Source organism: Lepisma saccharinum, chromosome 10 (genome assembly GCF_977018435.1).
Source record: "Lepisma saccharinum chromosome 10, izLepSacc3.1, whole genome shotgun sequence".
NCBI classification, from domain to species: Eukaryota; Metazoa; Arthropoda; class Insecta; order Zygentoma; family Lepismatidae; genus Lepisma; species Lepisma saccharinum.
Genome location: NC_139238.1, coordinates 10525694 through 10550533, shown reverse-complemented (window position 1 = coordinate 10550533; position 24840 = coordinate 10525694). Strand labels below are relative to the sequence as shown.

The following is a 24840-nucleotide window of genomic DNA, read 5'->3' as shown; positions in this document are numbered from 1 at the left end:
GTATTCATACGCCAGGTTATAAACCCCAAATAAAGTTCGTGAAACAACCGTTTCCATCATTCAGTGCCAGATATTTGTTTGCTGCACTTGTACCTGTGTAAGGAAGTGTTTGGTCTGGTGTTGGCGTGCTGCAGGAAGTCAAATGGGCCGCAAAGGGAAGGAAACCGCGATCGAAGAGAGGAGAATTATGATATCATTATACCACAATAAGAAATCATATTCTGAAATCGCAGACATAGTTGGGAGAAGTCGTGCGACTGTGCAAAGTGTTATCAAACGATGTAAAGACACAAAAGTGCTGATAAATAGGGAAAGGGTTGGGCGTCCTCAGAAACTTACTTCGAGAGAGAAACAAGGACTGTTGAGAATGATCAAGGAAAAAACAAAATTAACATCGTCAGCAGTGTCGGCACATGTTCACGAACACCTGGGAAAACAAGTGTCCTCAAGAAATATTAGAAGGCTTTTCAATCGAGCAGGGTACAGAGCTAGGGTACCTAGAAGGAAGCCATATATCAGTAAGAAGAACAAGAAGGCCAGATTAACATTTGCAAAGGAGTATGTGAGTAAAAGTTTGGACTTCTGAGATAAAGTGTTGTTTACGGACGAGAGTAAATTTAATATTATCCATAGTGATGGTAGAATTTTGGTGTGGAGAAAGCCCAATACTGAGCTTGAGCCTCGAAATCTCTTGGGCACAGTTAAACATGGAGGTGGTGGCGTTATGGTCTGGGGCTGTATGTCAGCCTCAGGTGTTGGAGAACTCATCTTTATTGAGGGAACTATTGATAGGTTTGTCTATTTGGATATTCTGAAGAACAATTTGCAGCAGAGTATCAATCATTTGGGTCTTGGGAAAGATTTTTACTTCCAGCAGGACAACGACCATAAACATACAGCTGAGATTGTCAACCTTTGGTTGTTATATAATACTCCCCACACACTCAAAACTCCACCCCAGGCCCTCGACCTTAACCCCATTGAACATCTTTCGAGCCATTTGGAAACCAGACTCCGAAAACATGACGTAACAAGCAAGAATAAACCGAAAGAGGTCATTTTGCATGAGTGGCACAATATTACATCTGAAATAACCACGCCTCTTGTTCAGTCTATGCAAAAGAGACTGACAGCTGTTCTCCATAACAGTGGAATGCATACTTAATACTGACGACGTGGTATTTGTTTCTATCTTTTCTTCAAAGTGAACTTTTATGTTGGTGTATGAATACTTTTGTCCAGCCAAAGAAGCGGGTATTGAGAATTTATTGTATTTTATTTTTCTACAAGCAGCATCTGATATTTATTTTTGTTGTCAATATATCGTTTGGTGCATACATGGTAAAGCATTAACAGTTTTGACTTCCTTATTGTTTTCCTAGCTGCTGCAATTCGTACTTTCTTCCTTTCAGTTCCACTGTATGAATACTTTTGTCCATCACTGTAAGTGGGCCATCGTTAAAATGGCCAATTGATAGTTTCGTAGTTTACGTGGCTGATTAATTCGTAATTAAAAATTGATTATAACCTGAGTTCTGAAGCACGGATTTGTAAACATTTTCAGATACGGAATAGTCAAGAGTTAATCCAAAATATCCTGTTTGGGAGTGTGCAAGGGCCAATTTAGAGCCAACATTAACATAAATTGGACCTTCGTGCACAATTTTAGAGGGGCGTTGAGGACATTTTCGAGGGTTGTGTGGATAAATTAGAATTTTCGGCACAAACGTCGGGAAATTGATACACACGCTCACAACTGGCAACAAACCTCATGGCATATAACTAGCATTAGGTTTATTAAAAATATATAACAAAAACAACCAAAACAAAGTTATCTCAGGGTTTCAAAAACAAAATTGCTCTTCCTGCTAATTGATAGACTAGAGTAAATGTTTGTCGGGTTGCACAAAATTGTTCGGACACATGAGACAAAACCAAATTTTGAGAAAGAAACTGAAAATGGCATGTGAGCACAGCGCATGCAATCCATTTTTAAAACTCCATGTACCTAGGTACTGTAGCTTGTTGGGCATACTTCCCACAAGTGTTTGTTCAACCCGCCGTTAGTTTTACCAGTTTTTCTTGTAGTCTGTTCTTTACGTGTTCCTTTGAGTAGATACGGCTTTTGTTTAGTTCTATTTGAAGTTTATATGTAAGTATACGATGAGACTGAGGAGAGGGTTGTATCACTTTCTGACAATTACGTATACAGAAGTCTCATTTGGACATTGTGGGCTGCTGGCCTAAGGTTCGTTGGGTGTTGATAACACTCCGTACACCCGCGAGAAAGTGAAAAATTTTGTGTGGTTTATGAAGATTGTGTTTCACATGAACGTCTGTCGTTTTTAGCTCGCGGAAATGCGTTAAAACCGCGTAATTAATGATTTTATGTGGTATAATTTATGACGTCGTTGAAAACTCCGTATGCAAAGTTATTCGTTACTTGTTTGTGTGTGTTGTGTAAAATGTAACCACTTTTGAATGTTATGATGTAGTAAAGAATAGAAAATGTAGTATTGGGAAGCAAATTTCACGTGTCAGTTGTATCAGATAATATAGGATTATCGTCATTCAGGATTATCATTAGATCAGTTGTTGAAAGTTGCGGCGTCAGAAACCCAGCTGTGGCTCGTTTTCTTCTGCTGTGTGTATCGTACAGGTTTTCGCAAGAATGAAGCGTTAGATTGTTGCACTATTTTTCAAATGTACGAATGTTGGGTTTGATGGCGATAGTAATTGTATGTCCTTGTTATGTTAAGAGCGTTAGGTTTAATGCTCTTAGTAATTTTACGTTATTCTTTGGACTTACATTTGTTTTTGTGCGATTATTTTAAGACTTTAACTGTCACTTTAAACTCCACTTTAAGTCTGGGTCCTCGTGAAGCATATCTCTCATACGTCTCCGTTTGCCCCCTGGGCAAAGCTCGAGTTTGTCCATGAAAATCTTACTTGTTGGTGAATGTTCTTATTGTTTTTTATTTTATTTTCGTAATAAAATACGGGGACTTAAGATGACCGGACCCCTCTCCGATTTTTTTTATATTTGACATACTTACTTACTAATTGAGGTCTGCTAATGACGAATCTGAAGTTACAATTTGTCGGAAACTTCTAGAAATTGCAAAATAATTGCGAACCATGGACGCTAGCCCCACGAACCATTGGCGCTAGCCCCACGAACTATTGACGTGTGGTTAGGTTAGTTTCGGTTAGGTTAGACACACATAGTTAAAATTTGGTGTCGTGGTAGTATCAGGAATATAGCTATATATTTCCTTGCGAAACAAAAAAAAATCGCGAAAATCGACGGTTTCCATTTCGAAAACTAACGCCTTATTTTAGCTTATTTTGCAATTTCTAGACGTTTCCGACAACTTTTAACTTCAGATTCGTGATTAGGAGGCCTCAATTAGTGAGTAAGCCAAATATGGAGAAAATCTTAAGTCGTTCCATTTCGAGGGTGTATGGTATATTCATATAATATTCAAATATTAATTATTGTATATAATTTAAATAAATAACATCCAACCTATAATATTGGCATCCACATTTTGAAAGTATTTTGATCTTTTGAGTATGACGTAAGATACTATTTCGCAGTCTACTAGGATGTAAATAGTAATAGCACAGAAAGCGACGCTAAGTTAAAAATAAAAATGCATACAGTGTCGCACATGGGCATCACTTACCGTTTCTCAGAAAAGCTTTCTCCAGTCCGCGAACCGGGGACTCGAACATCAGACACAAGACGAGAGCAATCACGAAGGTGAGAACTATGTCTCCGGATGTGTTCCAAAACTGCAAAAGAAAACGGAAAAGTTATATTAACGGAAGGAAACAATATCATCCTCTGTGCCGGAGCTTCGTCACCGGGGGGGTTTGAATCCCGGCCTGGACATGTTTTTTTTAGTGTCCATCACTTCCATCATATCATCACTCACTGTCATCTTTGTGATTAGCCAAAAGTGGCAGAAAAGCGAAGTAAAATAAACGAAATCAAATCGATAAATCGGCAATAAGAAAATAATATTTCGTTCTGTTAATTTACTTTTTTTTCCTTTATAGGAATACTCGTTTAAAATTTAAACCTTTATTAAAATGTAGGGTTATGTTTGGGATGAGTTAGGAATTATATAGTGAATGTCTGCAAAGAAGGCTTTCAACATTCAGAAAGCACTTGTACAGTCACGGACTCTGCCGGCTTGTAACGATTCCATGGAAAGTCAATGTATTCATTACAAGCCGGCAGTGTCCGTGACTGTACAAGATAGACAATAGATGTCTAGCGTCTATATTCTACGTTGTTTGCCATTTCTTAACTTCCAGTCCATGCTATTAATTTCAGGGAAAACTGACAAAGCTGCCACAGCTAGGGGCGTACTGGTACATAGGACGAGGGGTATTTGCCTCCCCACTTTTCTACCCCTCTCTTCTCAAAAGGGAGGTATCGGAAAATAAAGAGGCGAAAGAAAGCGAGGTTCCCCCTCTCTACATTTTTACCGACCTCTGTGCCGGAGTGGTTAGCACAGCACGCTACGACGCCAGGGTTCGAATACCGGCCTGGGCATGTTGTTCTTTGCGAATGTTCCTTCAACAATTTCATCGAATAACTCATCGTCGCAACTGGTCATTAGTGGCAGAAGAGCTACGCTAAATAGCAAAAATCGAATCAAAATCTCCCTTCTTTTCTAACTCTCTCTCATTTCACCAATATAAGAGGGACTCCCCGATGTCGTAGTTATAACACCGTCGCCTTGTAAAACCTATTAGTCGAACTGTGCATAAAGTGGACTTCAAACCAGTATGAAAGATGTTTCACATGTACAATGTGAACGTGGATATCAGAATTTCTCAGCAGTTCAACAGAAGTTTGTTCACCTTGAAACCATCTTTAATGATACATGTTTTTATTAGTTCGGATTTTGCATAATTCTAATTTTTTTTCGTACTCCCTTGGAAATCGAATTTAAAAAAATCACTGTATTTTATATGGAACAACTTGGAAAGTTAAACTCATTTTTTTAAATATTACAAGTATTTGAAATATTCAGCGTTAGGCAGCTTTCAGACCGAAGCGACAAGCAACATGTAAAACTTATAAGCAAACCTTCAGAAATAAATGCAACCTTTCTTACCTTAGCGACACGACGAACTACACGCGCCGCTTGTCGCTCGCGTGTTACTCTTGCATCAAGTTGCCTCGGTCTGTGGATATTTTACTCGGGCTTGTCGCTTGTTACTTCAGTGTGAAACCCCCGTGTCGCTTAAGACTTCTCTCTCCGAAGTGAAAGTTTAATGGCATCATTGCAAGACTCAATCCGTTCCAGTCACCATAGCCTTGTTAGCATGCAATGAAATGCCACTGCAAGGGCATTACTCAGATATTTATAATTTATATTAGTGCGCGCTGCTACAAACTGTTTTTCCGCTCCATGCACTCACTTCCCCTGTCACGCGTTCACTGGTCGAGCACACTCGAGTCCTACTTGCGCATAGAACTTTCGTTTGTTTACTCCAGAGATTCCCGAGATAGTGTAGGGTTTCACTTATGGAAAGAACCAAACCCGAAAAAGTAGCGTACCAAGTTGAAGAATCCGGCTGTGTTCGGCGTCCGCGAGGAGGCGTTGGTGTAGAGTTGGACTCCCCCGTGGGCCAAGAAAGCGCAGTACGTCAATCTGCTTAGCGGTATCAGCGCCTTCCAGCAGAAGAATGGGCGGAAGAATCCTGAAACAACAATATAAGTATCAATTGATGTTAGTCCTTGGTGAAAATTACAATTCATAAAGATACTTTCTTTCTTAAGGCCGAGTCACACGGAACTGGATTTCCAGTAGGAATGCCCCAGTTGGCCCTGAACTGGCTACCTGGGTGGGAATCATGGCCGTCTGACTAACTGCTTGTCTGGTTTTGAGGAATATGCCATGTTCTAATTGCAACTGGCTTTCCTAAATTGGAACAGCCAATCAGCGAATTTCGACCATGTGAATATAATCTGTGAGTTTGCGAAAGGAAAGTTTTTTGTCTGTGGTTTCCGAGTGTTGATTGGTTTTGTTCGCTTCTTGATAAAATAAAAAGTAAGAGATGATGTACTTTCGTGTTCAGTTCGTTAGTGTTTAGGTATTTATGCAAAGCGATGAGATGTGTACGTGACATATATGATTAGCAGATAATGAAGGTCCTTATTATTACAAATGTATTAAATGTTTGATATATTTAGTTGAACAAAATATTATTTTTAATGAATAAATCCTGCGAATCTCATGTGTGAATATGCATACCCGGGTTCATCGAAAAGCTTGTTCAGTGCGCATTGATTACCATATTTTCTTTCTAGCCAATTTCTAGTCCTCACTTTTCTTTTTTAATTTTTAATAACAGCAGTAATTCTCCTACAACGATCTTCAAATTGCTCGTCCATCCTTTTAGATTGTCTGCTCTGCGCAATGTCTTATGGGAACAAAAGTATACAGAGAAGTGCGCTAACAAGTATCGTGTCAGGCGAAAACTAGCAGATGAGTAGCCAGTTCAGCGCCATCTAGGGCATTCCTAGACCAATATTTTCTTAAAAGCTCTTCCCCATACATTCCATGAATGTCCTAAGGTGAGGTGTGACAATTTCGCACCAGACATGCATTTATTTCAATATCGTCGGAATGGGCACTGCTATCAATCGAAAGTTGACTGAAACGTTTTGAGCCTACCACAGAAAATGGATAGCTAGACAAACTAAATTATATTTTTGATAATGTACCACTTTTCAATGGTATTATGTCTCATGTTAGTTTCCAACGTTAATATATTGAAATTATTCTATTTTCTTAAGTTTTACACTCATCGTTCAAGAAATATCTTTAAAAATCATGAAATGTATGACACTTCTCACACATTTTTTTTTTTTTTAAATTTTGAAAATTCATGGAACAATTTATTCCTTGGATTAAGTGGTAGAATATGAAGACATTAATTTCTGACCTGGTCCATGCATTTTGTATTCAATTTTTAAAGTTAATTCATTTTCCCTTTGGTTATATTTAGGATACTGATAAACTGAAATTTATATGTTACCGCCAATGAAAGTAACAAGTTTTTTTTTTTTCTAATTTAAAATTAACAATGCCAATGTTCAGGGCCAGGGATGTCCATGTATATTACCTTGATAGATAAGCATACAGGTATAGTACAGTTGATATTTTACAATACTAGGTCGTAATTGCCAGCAGTGGCGAAGCTGTTATGAGGCTTTTGAGGCTTAGCCTACCCAAAAAATGTTGAAATTAAAATGTTCTTGTACCCTGTAACAATCAAAGTTCGTTAAAACGAATTAAACTATGTAATCCGAACGTTTGGTTCCGTCGATCCTTCCACATATCTCGTCAGTCAGGCCAGAAAGGGGAGAGCGCGTTCGGTCCGAACTGTGAGGCTTTTGGCTACAGCGTGAGCTCTGCGTAGGTGGAAGGGGAGTGTAAGGGGAGGGGACTGCAGATTCGCTGGGTGAAAGTGGCTAGCCTCAGAACAAACCTGTTGTGCTTCTATAGTCTTCTTGTGCAAAGTGCGTCGTTCACGCGCTGCATTGTTGAATGTTAATTTACTTCAAGTGCATGCGCGAGTGTGTATGTGTGTGTGTCACATAGTGTATTTATGTTATAAAAATATAATACTGTGAAATTATGTGTTGAAAACTCTAAGAGGATTTGCAGTGAAATAAATGTAAGTGAACAAGACTTCGTGGCTCTCAGATGCTTAACCTACGAAATCTTGGACACAATGACTGTACAAATGGAAATACGTTTTGGAGATCTTGAAAACATAAAATTTGTTGAATTGCTAGACCAAAATAGCTTTGGGGGATATAAACTACATTTTCCTGTGATGAAATTAAATAACCTTCTGTCCACATATCCATTTTTCAACAAAGAACGATTAGAAAATGATTTAAAGAATATCTATGATGATGAAGAAAAGCATTTACCTCCTGCAGACCTTCTAAAATTCATAGTTAGCAATGATCTTCAAACAATCTACAAAGAAGTGACACAACTTATCAAATTGGTCTTGACATTTCCTGTTACAACAGCTTCCTCCCAAAGAAATATGAGCATCCTCAAGAGAGTAAAAAATTATCTCCGTAATTCAATGAAAAATGAAAGATTAAGTTATCTCAGTACAATAGCCATTGAAAAAAAACTGGTTAAAGAACTTTCTATTGATCAAGGATTCAAGGAAAGAGTAATTGATACTTTTGCGACCAACAAGAATCGACGCATGGATCTGCTGTATAAAAAAATATAAGCAGATTTTTCAGCCTACCCAGTATTTACGCCTTAGCTTCGCCACTGATTGCCAGCCTTATTTGTAGACTTACCTCCATTACCAGTGAGAACTGCTAGGATACCCCAGCTTATTCCGGCACACCACCCTATCCTATGCAACCCTGCATAGAAAGCGGCTTCCAAAGCATTGTAAGGTCTGTCTGGTATATACCACATCCATGCCAGGAACATCGCTGCCAGAGAGCTAAGGGGAGCCAAGAACCAAAGGATTGCAACCCAAACCTGGAAAAAAGATAAGAGTATCATATTGTACTATATCCTCTAGGCGTTATTTGCGAGACAAGTGTGTTAAGAACATAATCGCGAGGGAAGTAATGGAAGTGGTGGAAGACAAAAAGAGGAATCAAAAGTGAGAATGTGCAACAAGCGGTGAGATATTTAAGGGAACGGCGAGGAAAGGCGATAGCAGACAGGAATAAGAATGAAGAAACCGCGCAAAGTGACTGGGGCTTGTGATACGTACACTGTGGAATCTGTATGTGCAATATGTTTTTTTTTTTCAAAACAGGTAATTATTGTAATTCTACTAATGTGATTCAATATGTAGTGCGTACAAGGAAATACAAATATGTGTGATACAAACACAAGTTAACGCAAGTTCGTGTGCAGTGCACAAGAGCAGACAGTGGAAACTGCTATATGCATTGCCAACACTGTTAGTAAAGTTTTGCACCAATTATAATAACGCTACCCGTTAAAAACATTCGTCATCTTCCTCTCACACAGACACAAATCTACTAAGATATTTTCAAGGAGCTGTAACACGTTGATTTGAGACGAGATGATATGGTGACAGACTAGTCAAGTCCCGTTGGGCCTACCTGTACTTAAACAAACTTTTTGTTGTTGTTGTTTGTTCAGGATCATCCTGATATTTTATGGGTCTAATTTGATCAATGTTGAAAGGACTTAATTTCCGTTCTGTTATTAGATGTCTGTGCGTGGTATATTGATATTAAGGAAATGGGATAATGGTTACCTTAGAAATTTGTACATCTGTTTTCTTGATCTTGTAGACAATGTATCCGACGAACAGCCCGTAGAAATATGGTCCTCCCCTTATGTGGGTTTTGATGTAGACAGAATTGAAGGACTCGCTGGCAACTGGGTCTCTCAACATGCTGAAACATGGTTAAAATTTTTAATATTATGTGCTATCCTTGAAAAATACAAATTTACCGGTAGTTGACAATCCTTTTTTGTTACCTCGTAGATACACACACAACCAAAAACGTGTCAATTGACACGTATATGTTAACTCCAATAACACATTAACGTGTATAAACTGCAAATGATGCACTTTTTAGTGTGCTAACACACACACACAGAAATGCGTAAAAGGTTACTTATATCAGAATCGGTTCCGTGTGATGCACTAAAATGCATACACTGGGAAGATCAGACGAGATCATTTCAAAGATAACGAAATTTCAACTTTAGCTGTCAATTGATGCATTAAAAGTGAAATTTTGTTGTCGAGTAAGGAACAGTAAAAGATTTGTTACATACTTTAAGATAAACATTGGTAAATTTAGGGATGCCTGGTCGATAGTTTGGGGATAGGTGCTTCTATGGATTGGATCAATATGGAGAGTCGTTATATGTGCTGAGTGCCTCTTTACAGCCTCAGCTTTTAACCAAGGTAAGGAAATTTTAGTTTTCAGACACGCTTTTATTTTTATTATAAGGGGCTGGACCCCGTATACTGTGACGGGTGCAAAATAGCCTCAGTGCTGACGCACTCAAAAAAAAAAAATATTCAAATTCAAATATCTGGGTGAATGCTTTGTAAAAATGTTCTTATCTGGGGGCGATAGTACACCGTGTTCCAAAACATACTTGACAACTTGGAAGTTATACAGCACAACTTGTAATTGACATAGATGAATATACTTTCTTGTAGGTGATTCATGAACGCCTAATGTTTTTGTTTTTTTCATGTATTGAGTACGTTGATGCACCACCTCACTGATCTTAGACTTGAGAAATGTCCTGGACAGGACATTTCCAGCACGTTGGATTGGAAGAGATGGTCCGATTGCCTGGCCTCCTAGATCCCCTGACATTACACCCCTGGACTTCTTTTTATGGAGATATATCAAAGACAAAGTGTGCAGAACTCTTGGCATCGATCTTAATGATTTGAAGGCCAGAATAGGAGCTGCCATTGTCACAGTTTACAAGGATATGCTAGAGAGGGTGTAGACAGAGTTGGAATTTCGATTAGCTGTTGTACGCGCCACCAGAGGTGCGCATGTTGAAGTGGACTAATACACAATAAAACTTCATGCGTTGGTAAATCAAATGGGACATGGTATGATTCTTTATGTTAATTGAAAGGTGTTCTGTATTACATCAACGTTGTAAAGTACCTTTAGGGACAGTCTGTATTTATTCGCATTTCCACTTCGATCACAGTGCCCCTCGAAGAAAATCATGCGCACACTGGTGCTTGGCACTGAATAAAGATGACGATGTGTTGAATAATGCTGCTCATTTTGGCAACGCAGGGGCTGGATTACATGGTAAACAGAGGGTTTCAGAGGTTTATTTCGACGACAGAGGGTTTCTCTCTCTTTGGTATAGCAGAACTCACCTAATGAATAGCAACAACACAGGCTCCAGATGGTTGAAGTAGGTCGCGGCGAAGGGGATGGCGATGCTGACGAAGATAGAAGCGAAGAGCAGCAGCTTCCCCCAGCTGGGCCACCTCCACAGAGGGTAGACGACCATTGGTGCAATCAGGAAGTAATGCATGTCGCTGGAAATGTACCACGATTGGAACATGCACTGGAAAAGAAAAGTTAATATGTTACTATCTTCACATTAAATATTCTATTCACTCTTGGAAACAACCCTACACACAAATGTACACAGAATTTTGACTCCAGTAACAGTGTTTGAATTGAAGAAGGGGAGTTCCACTTGTCTGGCTTCCTCCCCGGGTTTTGCATTTATAAAATCATTACAACCGGCATGCCCGTAGCCAGAATTTTATTTCGGGGGGCTCATTCCTTATCAACACGGGCGTTGCCAGAAATATTTGTAGAGGGGTGGGGGGGTCAGACCATTGATAAAACTTAATTAGTACAAATAATAATGGCAATAATAACTATTGAAATTTACAATAATAACTAAAAAATATACCAATTCAATCCAAATTTATTGTTATTATTACATAAATGGCGACACTTTGCTACTCCATCAACCATATCAGTGAATATCTAACACAACTGTTGTCCACTACCTTTCTTATATTTTGTACAGTTAGTGTACTGAAAATCATAGTTATTGTATTTTGTCATTAACTTTACACAATCGTTAAAAAAGGCTTTAACAGTTTGTGGTAAATTTTACTCATAAAGTTTATATTCTGTGACCTCTCACAAAGAAAACTATACGTTTTGGAAGCTGTGGATCCATTTATTCTTTGGATTAAATGGTAGAATATAAAATTATAATCTGGTTCCTCTATTATACCCTAAACGTTTTTCGATATAATGCAGTTTTTACTGTGGTTATGACTTAATTTCTGTTACTAACAATAAAAATTTAAAAAATATATTTGTAAGATTTCGGGGGCGACTGCCAACCGGAGAAGGAAAATTCCCTGCGTATATATTTGTACTATCCCAGTTGATTTTAGAACCCAATTTAAGGTGGGAAAGTGATAATTATATTACTAAAATGTCAAAGTTAACTCTTAAATGGAGCAAAAATTCGAGATATTTTCAGGGAGACATATTTTTGTATACTTATGATACGGTTTTAAATTGTAGTTACACTGTGTCTGCATAAAGTTGGCTTAAATGATTTTGAAAAAAGAAAATGTTTTGCAAGAACTGTCGATGTTTGAAGGTTGGTTCTGAATTCAACACGGAAACCATTGTAAGACCAAGATACGGTACGTTCTTTTGCGAAAAGTCGATGCCCCGATCGCAACAATTTTTGTCGAAAATATCTAAGTAATGTGTAAAAATTTAATATGTACCCTTGAAATTTAATACTAATAAATAAAATTAATCTATTACGTTCGATTATGTCTAAATTTGTTGAATAATATAAAATCAGGTTTAAATTACAAGTTGCCAGATCTAATGAGATCTTTCTCAGACAAACATCATTATATTAATTTGCAAAGTGCTGGTTGTCATTAGCATGTTGCATTCTGAACACCGAAAAATTGCGATTAATACTAATTAGGAAATCGATGACTGGATTATCATACTCGGAAAACTGATACTTATATTATTGATTTGCTTTTAAAGATATTTTTTTTGGGGGGGGGAGGATAGTTTCACAAGGACATCTCGTAGTCTGGTGGAGAGGCACTACATTAGCAACAGTATTAAGCCTTGTTTCCATATTTAATAAAATGCTGACAAAGGCAAAATTTATTGTAGAATAAGGCACTTATACGCAATGTTTCCACCCTCTAACAGGGTATTCTTCAGACAAGGCTTCACAGTTTGCCTGAAGAAGACCCTGTTAGAGGATGGAAACATTGCGTTTAAGTGCCTTATTCTACAATAAATGTTGCCGTTGTCAGCATTTTATTGTTTCACCACATCACAAGTAGCATTTGATTTAATTATCCAGATAGAAAATCCGCTCAGTTCGGTAGCAGCCTCGTGTTGTCAGAGAGGAACTTACCATCCGATCGGTCTTGTAGTAGTTGTTGATGTACAGCATGTTGGCCCACCAGTTCTCGCTGCATCTGTCTCTCTCGACTCCTATCTTCGATTCCCAAAGGGGCCCAGAGTCCAATCTGTAGAGCAGCGTGGCATAAAACGCAACAACCATCAGGTATACGGGCGTGAGTCTGAAAATGAAATGTGTGTATAAGTTTAGTCTCAACTGTTTACAAACTTCGAAAAGTGCAGGCTCGACCAGGACTCGAACCCGGTCTTTGGCATAACGTGACGTTTCTCCACCAACAAGTCAGCTCTGGTTTGCACAATTTTTATCTTCGCTGCAACGGGATGTGTTGCCTTTGAAACACTAACGACGTCATCGATCTCCGTGGCGGTGTGGTTACGCACTACAACGTCAGGTGTTCCGGGTTCGAACCTCCGCCTGAGTATGGACGTTATTTCTGGGTGCCCTTCATGAATTTTCTCACATCACTCATCCTCTTCGTCGCGAGTAGCCGAAAGAGGCAGAAAAGCGACTCTAAATTGTAAAAATCAAACTAATGACGTCGACCATACCTTGTGTAAATTTACTTAAAAGTCCACGCTGGAGCCTCCAGGATGGCGTAGTGTTAACGTCGTCTCGTTATAATCAAGGGGTCCTGGGTTCGATACCCAGTGGAAGTATATTGTTGTTCGGATCCCACTTTAAACTGTAGCTCCAGTCCCAATTAGCCTCTCTGTACATAAAAGTGGACTTCAAACGAAACTCAAACTTACAACTCCACGCTGAGTGTATAGCCGCAGACAGAAGAACTCTGAGTTTTGTATATGCATTTTTTGTTACTTTGCGTAGCTTTTTATCTTTTAGCTGATCGCGTCGACTGGGATGGGTGGTAATTAGATTGAATTGATGAAAGGACATTCGGAAAAAATCGCCCATTCACAGGTCGAGACTCGAACCCGGTAACTTCGAAATTGAAAGTCGACAACTTAACGTCTCGGCCACAGAGGCTATAGCGCAGGATTTGTAATTTGTGTCATGTCCACATGTGTTTGTGATTATCTTTTCATGTCACCTCATGTAATCTAATCACCACTCATCCTCTTCGCCGCGATTTGCCAAGCGTGGCAGGAAAGCGGCGCCAAATAGCCAATTACAAACCGATTAGGTACGGTTTCATTGGCAGCTATGTATGTATCTACAGAGAAAAGATATCTCCAATTACAGAGGCATTAATATAAATATGAATATAAGTAATATTAAATAGCATGCATACTACATATTGCACAGAAATAACTATTGCGTAAGTATACTTATATAATATAGAGTAATGACGTCCTCGTATAAAGTATATATCAATTACCCATAAATCCACAAACAACATTATTATTACAGAACATTAGTCCAAAATCACATATCTCATGAATAGATATGTAGATTAGTTTTTCCTAGAATAAATATAACCATAATAGGATAGAAACAGTAATGAAGTAAATATATACACATATTGATACACATTAATAGGCACGTACTCATAAGCTCATCAACATAAATATATTTACATTTACATAACACAGTAAAACTTCATTTCAGCAACCGCGAATGTCTAATGGTACACACAAGTATATTAACAGAAATACATTAAGTAGCTTACCTTATGTATCTGCATATGTACAAGTTGAGTATGTTGATTCGCTTCCTCTTGTCCAGTTCGATCAGAAACAGGTAACAGTACAATAAGCCACCGAGCATGAAGAATGTGTCCACTATGATTGGCCCGTTCAGTAAGAACATGTTCCTCACATAGAAGTACAGCTGAAATGCGAAAAAAATGAAATCTTTAGTAGGCCTACCCCAATAGTAGGAATGCACTGTTTGCCAATGTGGACGTGACATACTGGGAAAATATGCCATATTAGAAAATAGTTGTGCAACGGGTGATCCTCTTCGAAATTACCCAAAAGTCAATTCACACCCTAGACTGCATTTTGGAAACTAACGAGGCTCTGGCGTCTGGACTCTCAGCCTGTATAATCCTCTGTAAAGCTTGTATTGTTATCCATGTGACTGTCCCTTCATCCATATCGTCTTTTTACCACTCATTCTCATTGTCGCGATTAGCCAAAAAAGTAAGAAAACCGAAGTAAAATAAAACAATCAATATGGAAAAATACACACTTATCATTAAGGCCCGGAAGTTGATGACATAGAAAATATTAAAAAAATGGCTTAAAAATAATATTCGCCCTTCGAATGAAAGCTTGATTTTTTTTCATAAATTACAAGAGACTAGTTGAATAATTTGATAAGATCTGTTTGATGTTTAAACTATCGAATCAAAGGGGAAAAGCCAATTAAGTGCTAATGTAATTTTCTGTACTTTTACTTCAAGGTTACATAAAATACTCCGGAAGTCATTTTCCTCCTTTCAGAGTGGGTCTTGCACTACGCAGTAGTCGGTCAACACCTGAAAATGCAGTTTTGTTTGTTGTGAACGAGATTATACTGGGTGAGTCTTTTAAAAGAGGCCCCGTGGAAAATGCGCTCCTTGCATGTAGGCAACCTTGGTACACCGAAGAGAAGAGCGGGGCAGAGAACAGCCCAGGATATGGCACAAAACGCGAAGTAAAATAAAGCAAATCAATCAATCAAGTTAGGGAATTTAAATATGTACGTTATGCTAGCAAATGCATAAAAAAATCATGAAAGAACTGGGAACGAGAAAAAGAAACTTAAAAAAAGATGAAAAAAATTAAAATATAAACGCCAAAAAAATACTGAAAATAGCCTAAAAACAAACGAAAGATGCAAAATATAAACAATGTTTTATAGTTCTAACTGAAGTGAAACGGACTATACTATCAGGTTAGCATTGTCTTCAAAGCCCGGAAAAAAGGATGGTTTGTCATTCAATTCCTAGTCCTACTTATCATTGTACTTGTACTTTAACAAGGAAATGTTATTGACACCCACCTGTTCTGGGAACTCTGTGTTGTATAGAGGGCCTCCGAACATGAACATGCACCGGTGGCCGAATATGATGAGGAACATGGAGTACACTCGAACCCCGTGCATGGCCAGGACCTCTCCCTGGGACTCCTCGTGTTTCCCCAGGTTCCTGATGTTCCTGTACATGGAGAAGCACACCAAACACTCCTCCAGTTTGTTGGAATCTGGAAAAGGGACTCGATTAGTGTGACGACATTATGCGAAAATAAGAGCCTCTCAACTGGTGCCATGTCTGAATGTTTCAATTTCAAGTTAATAAGGGTTTGAGGTTTACAAAGTTCTCTTTATGCACAGATAGGTTAATCGGGACTGGACCTACAGTGTAAAGTGGTATCCAAACCACCATGTGCCTCCGAGACTCGCAAGTTAATAAGGGAAATCACTTAATATTGTATGCAAGATGATTATGTAACTTCTAACAGGTTAATATTATCAAAATTGAGAACAAGTAGGAAATAATTTCCATGTAATGAAATTCGTGTTGTATCGTTAGAGAACCGAAGTGTTTCCCAATAATATTAGTTGGAAAAGTGACTCCTTTTTAATTAGTTTTCTTAATTCTGAAGCAAATTGAACTGGAAAAGTTTTTAGCATGGGCCACCTTGTTAGAATTGGCACCCAAAAAAAGTTATTTTAAATCTTACCACATTTAGATTCGTAAAAATCATTATTCTATCTCCAAAAAAAGGGAATGTGTAAAATATCAATTCCATTTTCTGGTCTAATGATAGCTCCTATGTGCATTTCAAAATGTATGAAGTTTCTCGCTCAGACTACTGAAGGTTAAATCCCTTTTATTTCCCTGTATAGCCATTGTAATAGAGAAATACTAACAATAATTTATTATTATTATGCTTGTTTATTATTGTAAAATAATAAACTAATAAAACATTTTTCACAATTTATTATTTTTTGAGGGAGACTTTTCTGTTCGATTCACTAGGTTAGTGAATACTCATCATATATATTTTCTTTTAACATTTCATGCAATTAGTTTTCTGAAGTGCATAGTTATTCTGTTGTATCATTAACTTTTACACACCTCGTTCACATAATCACTTTAAAATTAGAAAGAAATTTTAGCCATAGTGTTTGTGGTGTGCCATCTATGCACTGGCGTATGCAGGATTTTTTTTTCGGAAGGGGCTGAAATTGTAAAGGTGGATAGCACAAAGCTGCATTCTAGGGTGTGGCATACACAATAAGACATTTTGTATATTCAAAACATTCCTCTCTCAATCAGGCGTGAATTTAAGACGAATTTGAGTGTTTTTTCCGTGATTTCCTCAAAATTTCTGAGGAGGGGTTTAGCCCCTCCAGCTCCCGTGTGCGTACGCCAGTGACCGTGTGTAGTAATGAAGATGTTAGTGTGCTGTGGGAGTGTTTGGCGTTTGCGTGGAAATCTCAGAATGGCGGAAGCAGGCACTCACATGTTGAATCGTTGATTTTCTTCGTCCTTGGGGAGACCACGTAGACGTCACACAGGGTTCCTGCGACGACCAGACAGACGAACACGCCGATCGTGACGCTGCAAGAGAAAGGGAAAGTGGATTAGAATCAAGTTTGAGCTGCAAAACCGGTTCTCATTGCTTTTTGCCAAAATAAATCGAAAGCAAGTTAGGGCAACAAATAGTATGATCTCGGAAAGTTACTGGTGACATGTATGCACCGTATAACATCAATGCTAATGATAACAAGGCCTATGTTGATGGCGTTTATCATCCAGTGGCAAGGTTAAGTTCGTTTTACGTCAATTATATGCGTAGATAAAGCTGATCAGGACTGTACCCCCCAGTGGCGTGGCTTGACTTTTTCAAAAGTGTTACCGGCCATCAGACGTTATCATCTCCACCCTACCGCCCCCTCCCCCCAAAAAAACATACCTTTGATCTGGATTTTTGTTCTGTTTTTTTTTGCAATCCGCTCAATGATTTATTTAGCCACAATCACTCCTAGAAAGAACTACCACTCATGAGAGAGTTACCGCGAAAATCCAGTGAATAGTAGTCGAGCCTTGTCAACCATCTCTGTTTCTTTGCAAAGAAGTGGATGGGGAAGAAGAACCACACATTCAGGTCAGTTTGACGTTTCTGTGGTGAGCAGACGACAGAATTCCCCTCCTCCAGCGGTTGGAGAAAGTCCAGATGTACGTACTACTGTTGCCAACTTAGTTTTTTGGAGCAAGGTTTGTCCAAATCACGAATCGCATCAAGTACTTATCTTTTCGTCTATTACTAAACGGTCTCAGTTGTAGTTAAATCCAGCCTTGGCTTTGCAGTCTAGCTCTTGTTGCTTCAGAGAAATAGTATCCCCGTTTTAGGCGGGATTTAGCTCTTTTTCTGGAAATCCAATGTGACAACACTTGCTGTTCCGGTAGGCCGCAGCGGCAACAGGACCCCTAAACAGGCATATGAATAACCCCCTAGCACACTTGCCTCCAAGTCTTTCCCCGCTGTTCCCTTGCATTGGCAGGCGTCCTTTCCTCTTGTTGCCCCTTGAGGGGTCTCTTCGCTTTTGTCGGCTGCAGAAAAAATGTCCTCTGCAGTATACACTCAACTGCAACGTTGTTGGTTAACTTATTTAACAATGTTCTTATTTTATTGAGAAAAAAAAAACTTTTTAATTTCTTTACATTTTGCTGTTATCTGCGGTAACACCGGTTACATGCACGCCACGCCTCGGTACCCCCTACATTTTAAGACGGGTTCCGAAGCACTGTCCGAAAATCGAACCCAGGACCTCTTGATTACAAGCACACCACATCCACTGTGCGATAAAGGAGTGACATGTCGACGAAGTTCTCGATACTTCTATAAGACCGTGAGAGCCGGGGCCTACCTACCGACTGCCGGTCTCAATCCCTTCTGACGAGGTGGGAGATCAACCACCCAGTTACGAGGTGACGTGTGGTCAGCATGACGAACCTCCATTCGTTGTTGTAGATTTCCATGACAGGGTTACGCTACTCATTCGTAGCTTCCAAATTTCCTCACGATGGTGGGTAGCCACGGGTCCCATACACAATTCGCAATCTCGGGAGAGAAGTTGTTACGCTTCCCCCAGGAGAATCGAACCCTCGCACCTCCCGTAGCCGGAGAACAAAGTTTGCGCTTTAGACTTCACGGTGCGGGGCTAGTTTCTAATAATAACACTAATGATAGCCGAATTGATGGTCGAACGCGTTAAGTGGTCCACTTTCGGACTGTACGCCAAAGTTTCCGGCTTCGAGTCCTGGCATACACCTCATCAATTTTACATAATTATTACACATCTCCATCGTCGCGATTAGCCAAAAGTGGCAGAAAATCGACGTAAAATAAACTAAATCAAACTTTTGTTTCGGTTTGTGCTACAGCAGACGTTCAGTGCACGTTGGAACAATCTTCTGCCGCTGCGCACTATGAGGCAACACTGTCGGGTTTCGCTTATCGCATGCATATTGAAGAAAATCCGTGTTCTGACGTCATTGAGGTTTGCCTTCGTTGTTAAGTTTGGCTTGTTAGGTTTGGTTCTCTTAGCAAAAAGAATAACTTTTTGGTCAATTCTCGAAATATTTCATTGTAAGGAGAACTAAACCTGACAAGCCTAACCTAACAACGGAGGCATACACCTCAATGACGTCATAACACAGTGTTCTATATGGGTGCAATAAGTAAGACCCAACACTGTCGCCACAAGCTCCATACTGCACTCTTAAACTGGGGATTAACATTACCTGACAGCTATTTCGGCATAATTGAAAGGCTTCGTATTTTTGGTTTGGCACATTCCTTCCTCCACTTCAGCCTTTAGCTCCAGCCCGAAGACCTCTTTCGATTTCTCCAGATACTCTTTGAGCGACTCCTCCAGATCCTTGGCTGTGCATGATGAAGGGATGCAGAAGGCCCAGTGGGTGATGTCTCTTCTCATTTGCGCCCTATCCGTTACTATCTGCAAATATGGATCGTAAAGATACAATTAAAAGTTATCCATCTAACAGAACAAGCACGTCCATAAATCCGAACCAAGTGTCTCAGATTATTATTATTATTACTATTATTACGAATGCTTAAATTAGTATATTTACATTAAATTAAATTAAAACTATATTAATTAAAATACGAGGGAAAGTCCGAAAATAAGTAATATTAAGTAATAAAGGTAATAAAATCTTATTATTATTATAATAATACCTGTAGTATTATATGGGTGTGCAACTTGGTCCCTTACATTGAAAGAGGAACATAAATTGAGAGTATTTGAACATAAGATCCTTAGGAAAATATTTGGATCTAAAAGGGATGAGGAGACAGGTGAGTGGAGAAGGTTACATAATTTAGAACTACATAATTTGTATTCATGTCCAGATATTATTAGAATAATTAAATGAAGAAGACTTAGGTGGGCAGGCCATGTGGCACGAATGGGAGAGAAAAGAGGAGTTCACAGGATTCTTGTTGGGAAACCTGATGGTAAGAGACCTGTAGGAAGGCCAAGACGAAGATGGACGTACAACGTTGAGATAGACCTAAAGGAAATCGGTAGGGATGGAAAAGAGTATATAGATCTTGCTCAAGATAGGGACAGATGGAAGGCCTGTGTTTCTGCAGCCATGAACCTTTGGGTTCAGTTAGTCTGAAAATAAACAAGGCACAATGCCGGCTTCCGTGGCGAAGTATTTATCACATCGCACTACGACGTCTGGAGTCCCGGGTTCGAATCCCGGCCTGGGCATGGGTGTTCTTTGTGAATGTTCCTTCATCACATCATCATCCTCATCTTTGCGATTAGCCAAAAGTGGCAGAAAAGCGAAGTAAAATATACTAAGTCAATCAATCAATCAACAAGGCGTAAGATACTGACGCACTTTCAGTCCTTAACTTTCAACTAACAGACACCTCTTCATTAGAAATTTATACCCTAAAGGGCATTATACCCCAACCTACCCTCAGCTTCTCCCACGCCGACAACTTGAGGTCCAGACGGTGGTAGGGGACACCGGGAGAAGGCGTGCGATTGAACAGCTCTTCGGGCAGCGACAGTCGGACGGTGGCCAAACAGTATTTCCCCCTCAACGGTCTTGCCTCACCCTCCAGCGGGACATCCACTTTGATGCACTCGTCGAAGTTCCCCAGCTGGTACGTCGTACCAGCGAGAACTCCTTCGGGGATCTTCACTGAGGCGTCGAACACTGCAAGGAAAGAAAGACAGACTTTAGAAAAGGAGGAAATATCTTCCCAACGGCTCTCATATTGCAGAATCTGCATTGTCTACACGAACCAAGTTGCCCTAATTACGGTTAGAAATTACAAGGATTAAATCAATGTTATGATTACCTGTAAAGGAGCTTTCAGACCTAAGCGACAAGCAACAGGTGACGCACGTCTCTGAGAATTCACACCGAATCGGGGGTTGTGAGGGGAGATCTTCGGTTAAGGCACCCGAAGGTCAACCTCACCTACGGGCTGTAAGGGTTAGCACTATCGAAAGTCACCCAAATGTCAGCCTCACTTCCACGTAGTACACCCTGGACTGCGTTTGGCAGACTAGCGAGGCTCTGGTGTCTGGACTCAGCCAGTATAATCCTTTGTGGTGTTCGTGTGGTATCATCCAGTGGCTTATGCAGAGACCTGTACTATAGTGGAAGCACGAGCAAAACAACCTGCGCAGACCCTTGACTCCTGTGCACCGTACCCCCGCGAGTAGGGGAGGGGGGGAGTGGACCATGCTTCCTTATGGCCCGAGGTGGAGGGAAGAAGGGAAAGCTGCGCGGGGACTTTTCGTCCCAAGGTTTTTTTCCTTGTGGTCGATCAATACCTCACGATGACACGTGGTCCTAGGCTATGGAGGAATGGAGAAGACTAGGCTCGCCTAAACCCCCGGTATAAGTGGTTAGACACATCAATTTTGCTCTCTTGACGTCTTCAAAGAAGTCTCGTTACCATCCCAACGGCAGGCAAACTTCTTAAGAATTCAGGTTGCCAACTCCTAAGAATTCAGGTTGCCAACTCCTAAGAATTCAGGTTGCCAACTCCTAAGAATTCAGGTTGCCAACTCCTAAGAATTCAGGTTGCCAACTTCTAGGAATTCAGGTTGCCAACTTCTAGGAATTCAGGTTGCCAACTTCTAGGAATTCAGGTTGCCAACTTCTAGGAATTCAGGTTGCCAACTTCTAAAAATGCAGGTTGCCAACTTCTGAGAGTTCAGGTTGCCAACTTCAGAATTGCCATTATTCTCTAATTGAAATGGGTAAGTTTATTTACAATTGCTAATTGATCTTATCTTTTATATTTTACTCTAGACTTCAGGCTTCGTAGATAGCCTAGCTACCCTAGAATATACGCTCCTGGTATCATCCTATATGCTCGTGATGGTTCCTTCATCTCTTTCATCTTGCCGACTCCCTTGGCGGAATGGTTCCAAGGGTGCCGGGTTCAAATCCTGGCCTGGGCATGGATATTTGTGAGTGTCCATTCATCAATTTCATCATATCATAAGTCATTCCCATCTTCGCAAATTAGCCAAAAGTGGCAGAAAACCAAAGTAAAATCTGTTTTGCAGGTCAACGAGGCTCTGGCGGCTGGACCCAAGGCAAGTATAATTCTTCTCTATGAGCCGTGTTTTACTTGTGTGTGCTCAGTGCCCCTTCACAGATTCAACTTTTAACCTAGGTAAGGCGATTTTTAGTCATCCGAGTGAGTATAGTTTTAGTTCCTGTTAAGTAATGAATTATTTTTAAGAATTGAGTAGGGAAATTTTTACATTTTATTTTCTTGTTATAGTACTGTATTCAGTTTGATTTATTTATTTAAGAGGCTAAACCTCGTATTGTGTGAGGGGCAAAAATAGCCTATGTGCTGATGTGCCCATACCATAAAAATCAATCACACCGAAGTCACAAACTGCAAACGAACCGAGCCACTTCAAGCAAGCATTCACCGCGCATGCGCTACCTACAGACCGGGCGCACTTGCAGCTTGTGTCTCTCTGGTTCGAAAAATTGCATTTATTTCTGAATGTTGGTTTGCAAGATACACGTCGCTTGGAAACGAGCTCTCAGTAATCAATGGAACCTTTCCAACCGAAACTTCAAGTGTAGCTTGTCGCTCGGACCTGGCAGTTTCTGAATATAGTCCCTCGTGTTGCCTCGGTCTGTTGGTAGTGCATACGCGGTGAATGCTTGCTTATCGACTGAAGGGGATCGTGTCACTTGTCATTTCCGTACAAAACCCCCGAGTCGCTTGCCGCGTGTCGCTCAGACTGGGACGTTTTCTGAACATCGTGTGGATCGTGTCGCCTCGGTCTAATTTTTCGCCCATGCGCAGTGTTCCCCCCCCTCTCCCCAAAGACTGGACGGTGTTCGTGTCGCTGTTAAACCTCCCGTGTTGCATGTCACTTTGGTCTAAAGTCTCCCTGGAGTTGTTACTCCAAACACAATTACAGAACTTGTACATTTTTCTCAGGCACTATTTCAGCCACGTTATATTCCGTATGGGATTTAAAATGGAATTGCATATCAATTCAGGCCATTGCCTAATGCTACAACATATGCGACTACAAGAGCTTTGCCAGGCAAAACCAATTATTATGCCTTGCTCTGTCTTGCCTACGTCACAAGGCAGATTCCGCTTGAATGGTACATGGATTTTTCCAACTAAGCTAGCAATAAATGCACAGATCGTGTAAGCAATCTGGAAAGAAGCAGTTGACATTGGTTGGCCTTCCACAGAACACATGTTTTCCTCCTCGTTTCAAGGTCCATTTCTTCATGCTTTTTCCGCTGCAACTTCAAGCTTATTGGCATAACACAGAATGTAGAGTGTAACAGGTTTTAGCAATTGCTGAATTCCGGATGGATTTGAAAAAGTACACGTGTGGGGATTGGGAAACCATGTTTGAAGGTCGATTGTATACATTCGTCCACCTACATGGGAAAACTAGTTCGTTGTCTTTTTCTTTGTCTTTCTTGTACCTACAAATTACTACTCTTTGGCATAACATGGCCTTGATTGGTGTAGGAACAAATGTCAGAATCCATTCTGATAGTTTTTCATGTTGAGCAGTGGCTAAAATGACTATAAACTAGGCTTTTCAATTACAAGGAGATATCGTCAATGATGACGAATGAAGAGTGGTGGAAATATAGCTTGATAGAAATAAAATAGATGGAAAAATGACATAAGAGGAATTTAATAAGAAGAAATAGTGAAATTATAAAATGAGATCCTAGAAGGAAGAGAAATAAGATAATAGAAAGGATAAGAGATGATGAGAGATAGAATATAGATAGAATATGATAATACCAAACAGGAAGTGATGTAATAAATAAAATGATAAAAGGAAAAGATTAAAAGAACAAACTAGAACGGTGTCTCTCAACCACCAGCCCGTTGACAGGGGACTCTCACCCATGCAGCATCCAAATTCTAATTTTAATATTTGAGTCTTTCTCTATTAGAGCGAGAAGACGTGGATGAAAGGTGATAAGATGAAATTGGTGGAAAGGACAAATCACAAATACACATGGAGAAGAAACTAGTCGCACAAAGAATTTTACTGACAGAGCGTAGGCGCCGGAGCTCTGGAAAATGCAATCCAGGGTGCACTTCGTGGAAGAGAGTTTGACATTTCAGACAGGGTCATCCCTTACACCACTAGGACTAGTAGCAGTCTTGGCGTGTGCACATTTCTTTCAAGCACACGCAAGGAAAAAACCTTTCATTTCAACCCGTGCAATTAATGGTTAGAAGAAATCGTCAGGCAACAATTAAAAAGATTCTATCGAGTGAGTGAGTTGTTGCTTATAGTCTACTTTATGCACAAATAGGCTAATCGGGACTGGACCTACACTTTAAAGTGGGATCCGAACCAGTATGTGCATCCACCG

General features: G+C 39.9%; 1 protein-coding gene across 1 annotated transcript in view; it reads right to left on the bottom strand.

Annotated features, from left to right (window-relative positions):
• The window catches only part of LOC145994199 (nose resistant to fluoxetine protein 6-like), a 39234-nt gene that overhangs the window by 2243 nt on the left and 12151 nt on the right, over nt 1-24840 (bottom strand). The window contains exons 2-12 of the mRNA XM_083130294.1: nt 20900-21144; nt 19690-19904; nt 17405-17502; nt 15939-16138; nt 14620-14780; nt 12984-13152; nt 10927-11120; nt 9310-9451; nt 8363-8552; nt 5582-5724; nt 3690-3798 (exon numbers count right to left, since the gene is read on the bottom strand). Coding sequence (XP_082986420.1) covers nt 3690-3798; nt 5582-5724; nt 8363-8552; nt 9310-9451; nt 10927-11120; nt 12984-13152; nt 14620-14780; nt 15939-16138; nt 17405-17502; nt 19690-19904; nt 20900-21144 — 1866 coding nt within the window. The remainder of the gene's footprint in view (nt 1-3689; nt 3799-5581; nt 5725-8362; nt 8553-9309; nt 9452-10926; nt 11121-12983; nt 13153-14619; nt 14781-15938; nt 16139-17404; nt 17503-19689; nt 19905-20899; nt 21145-24840) is intronic.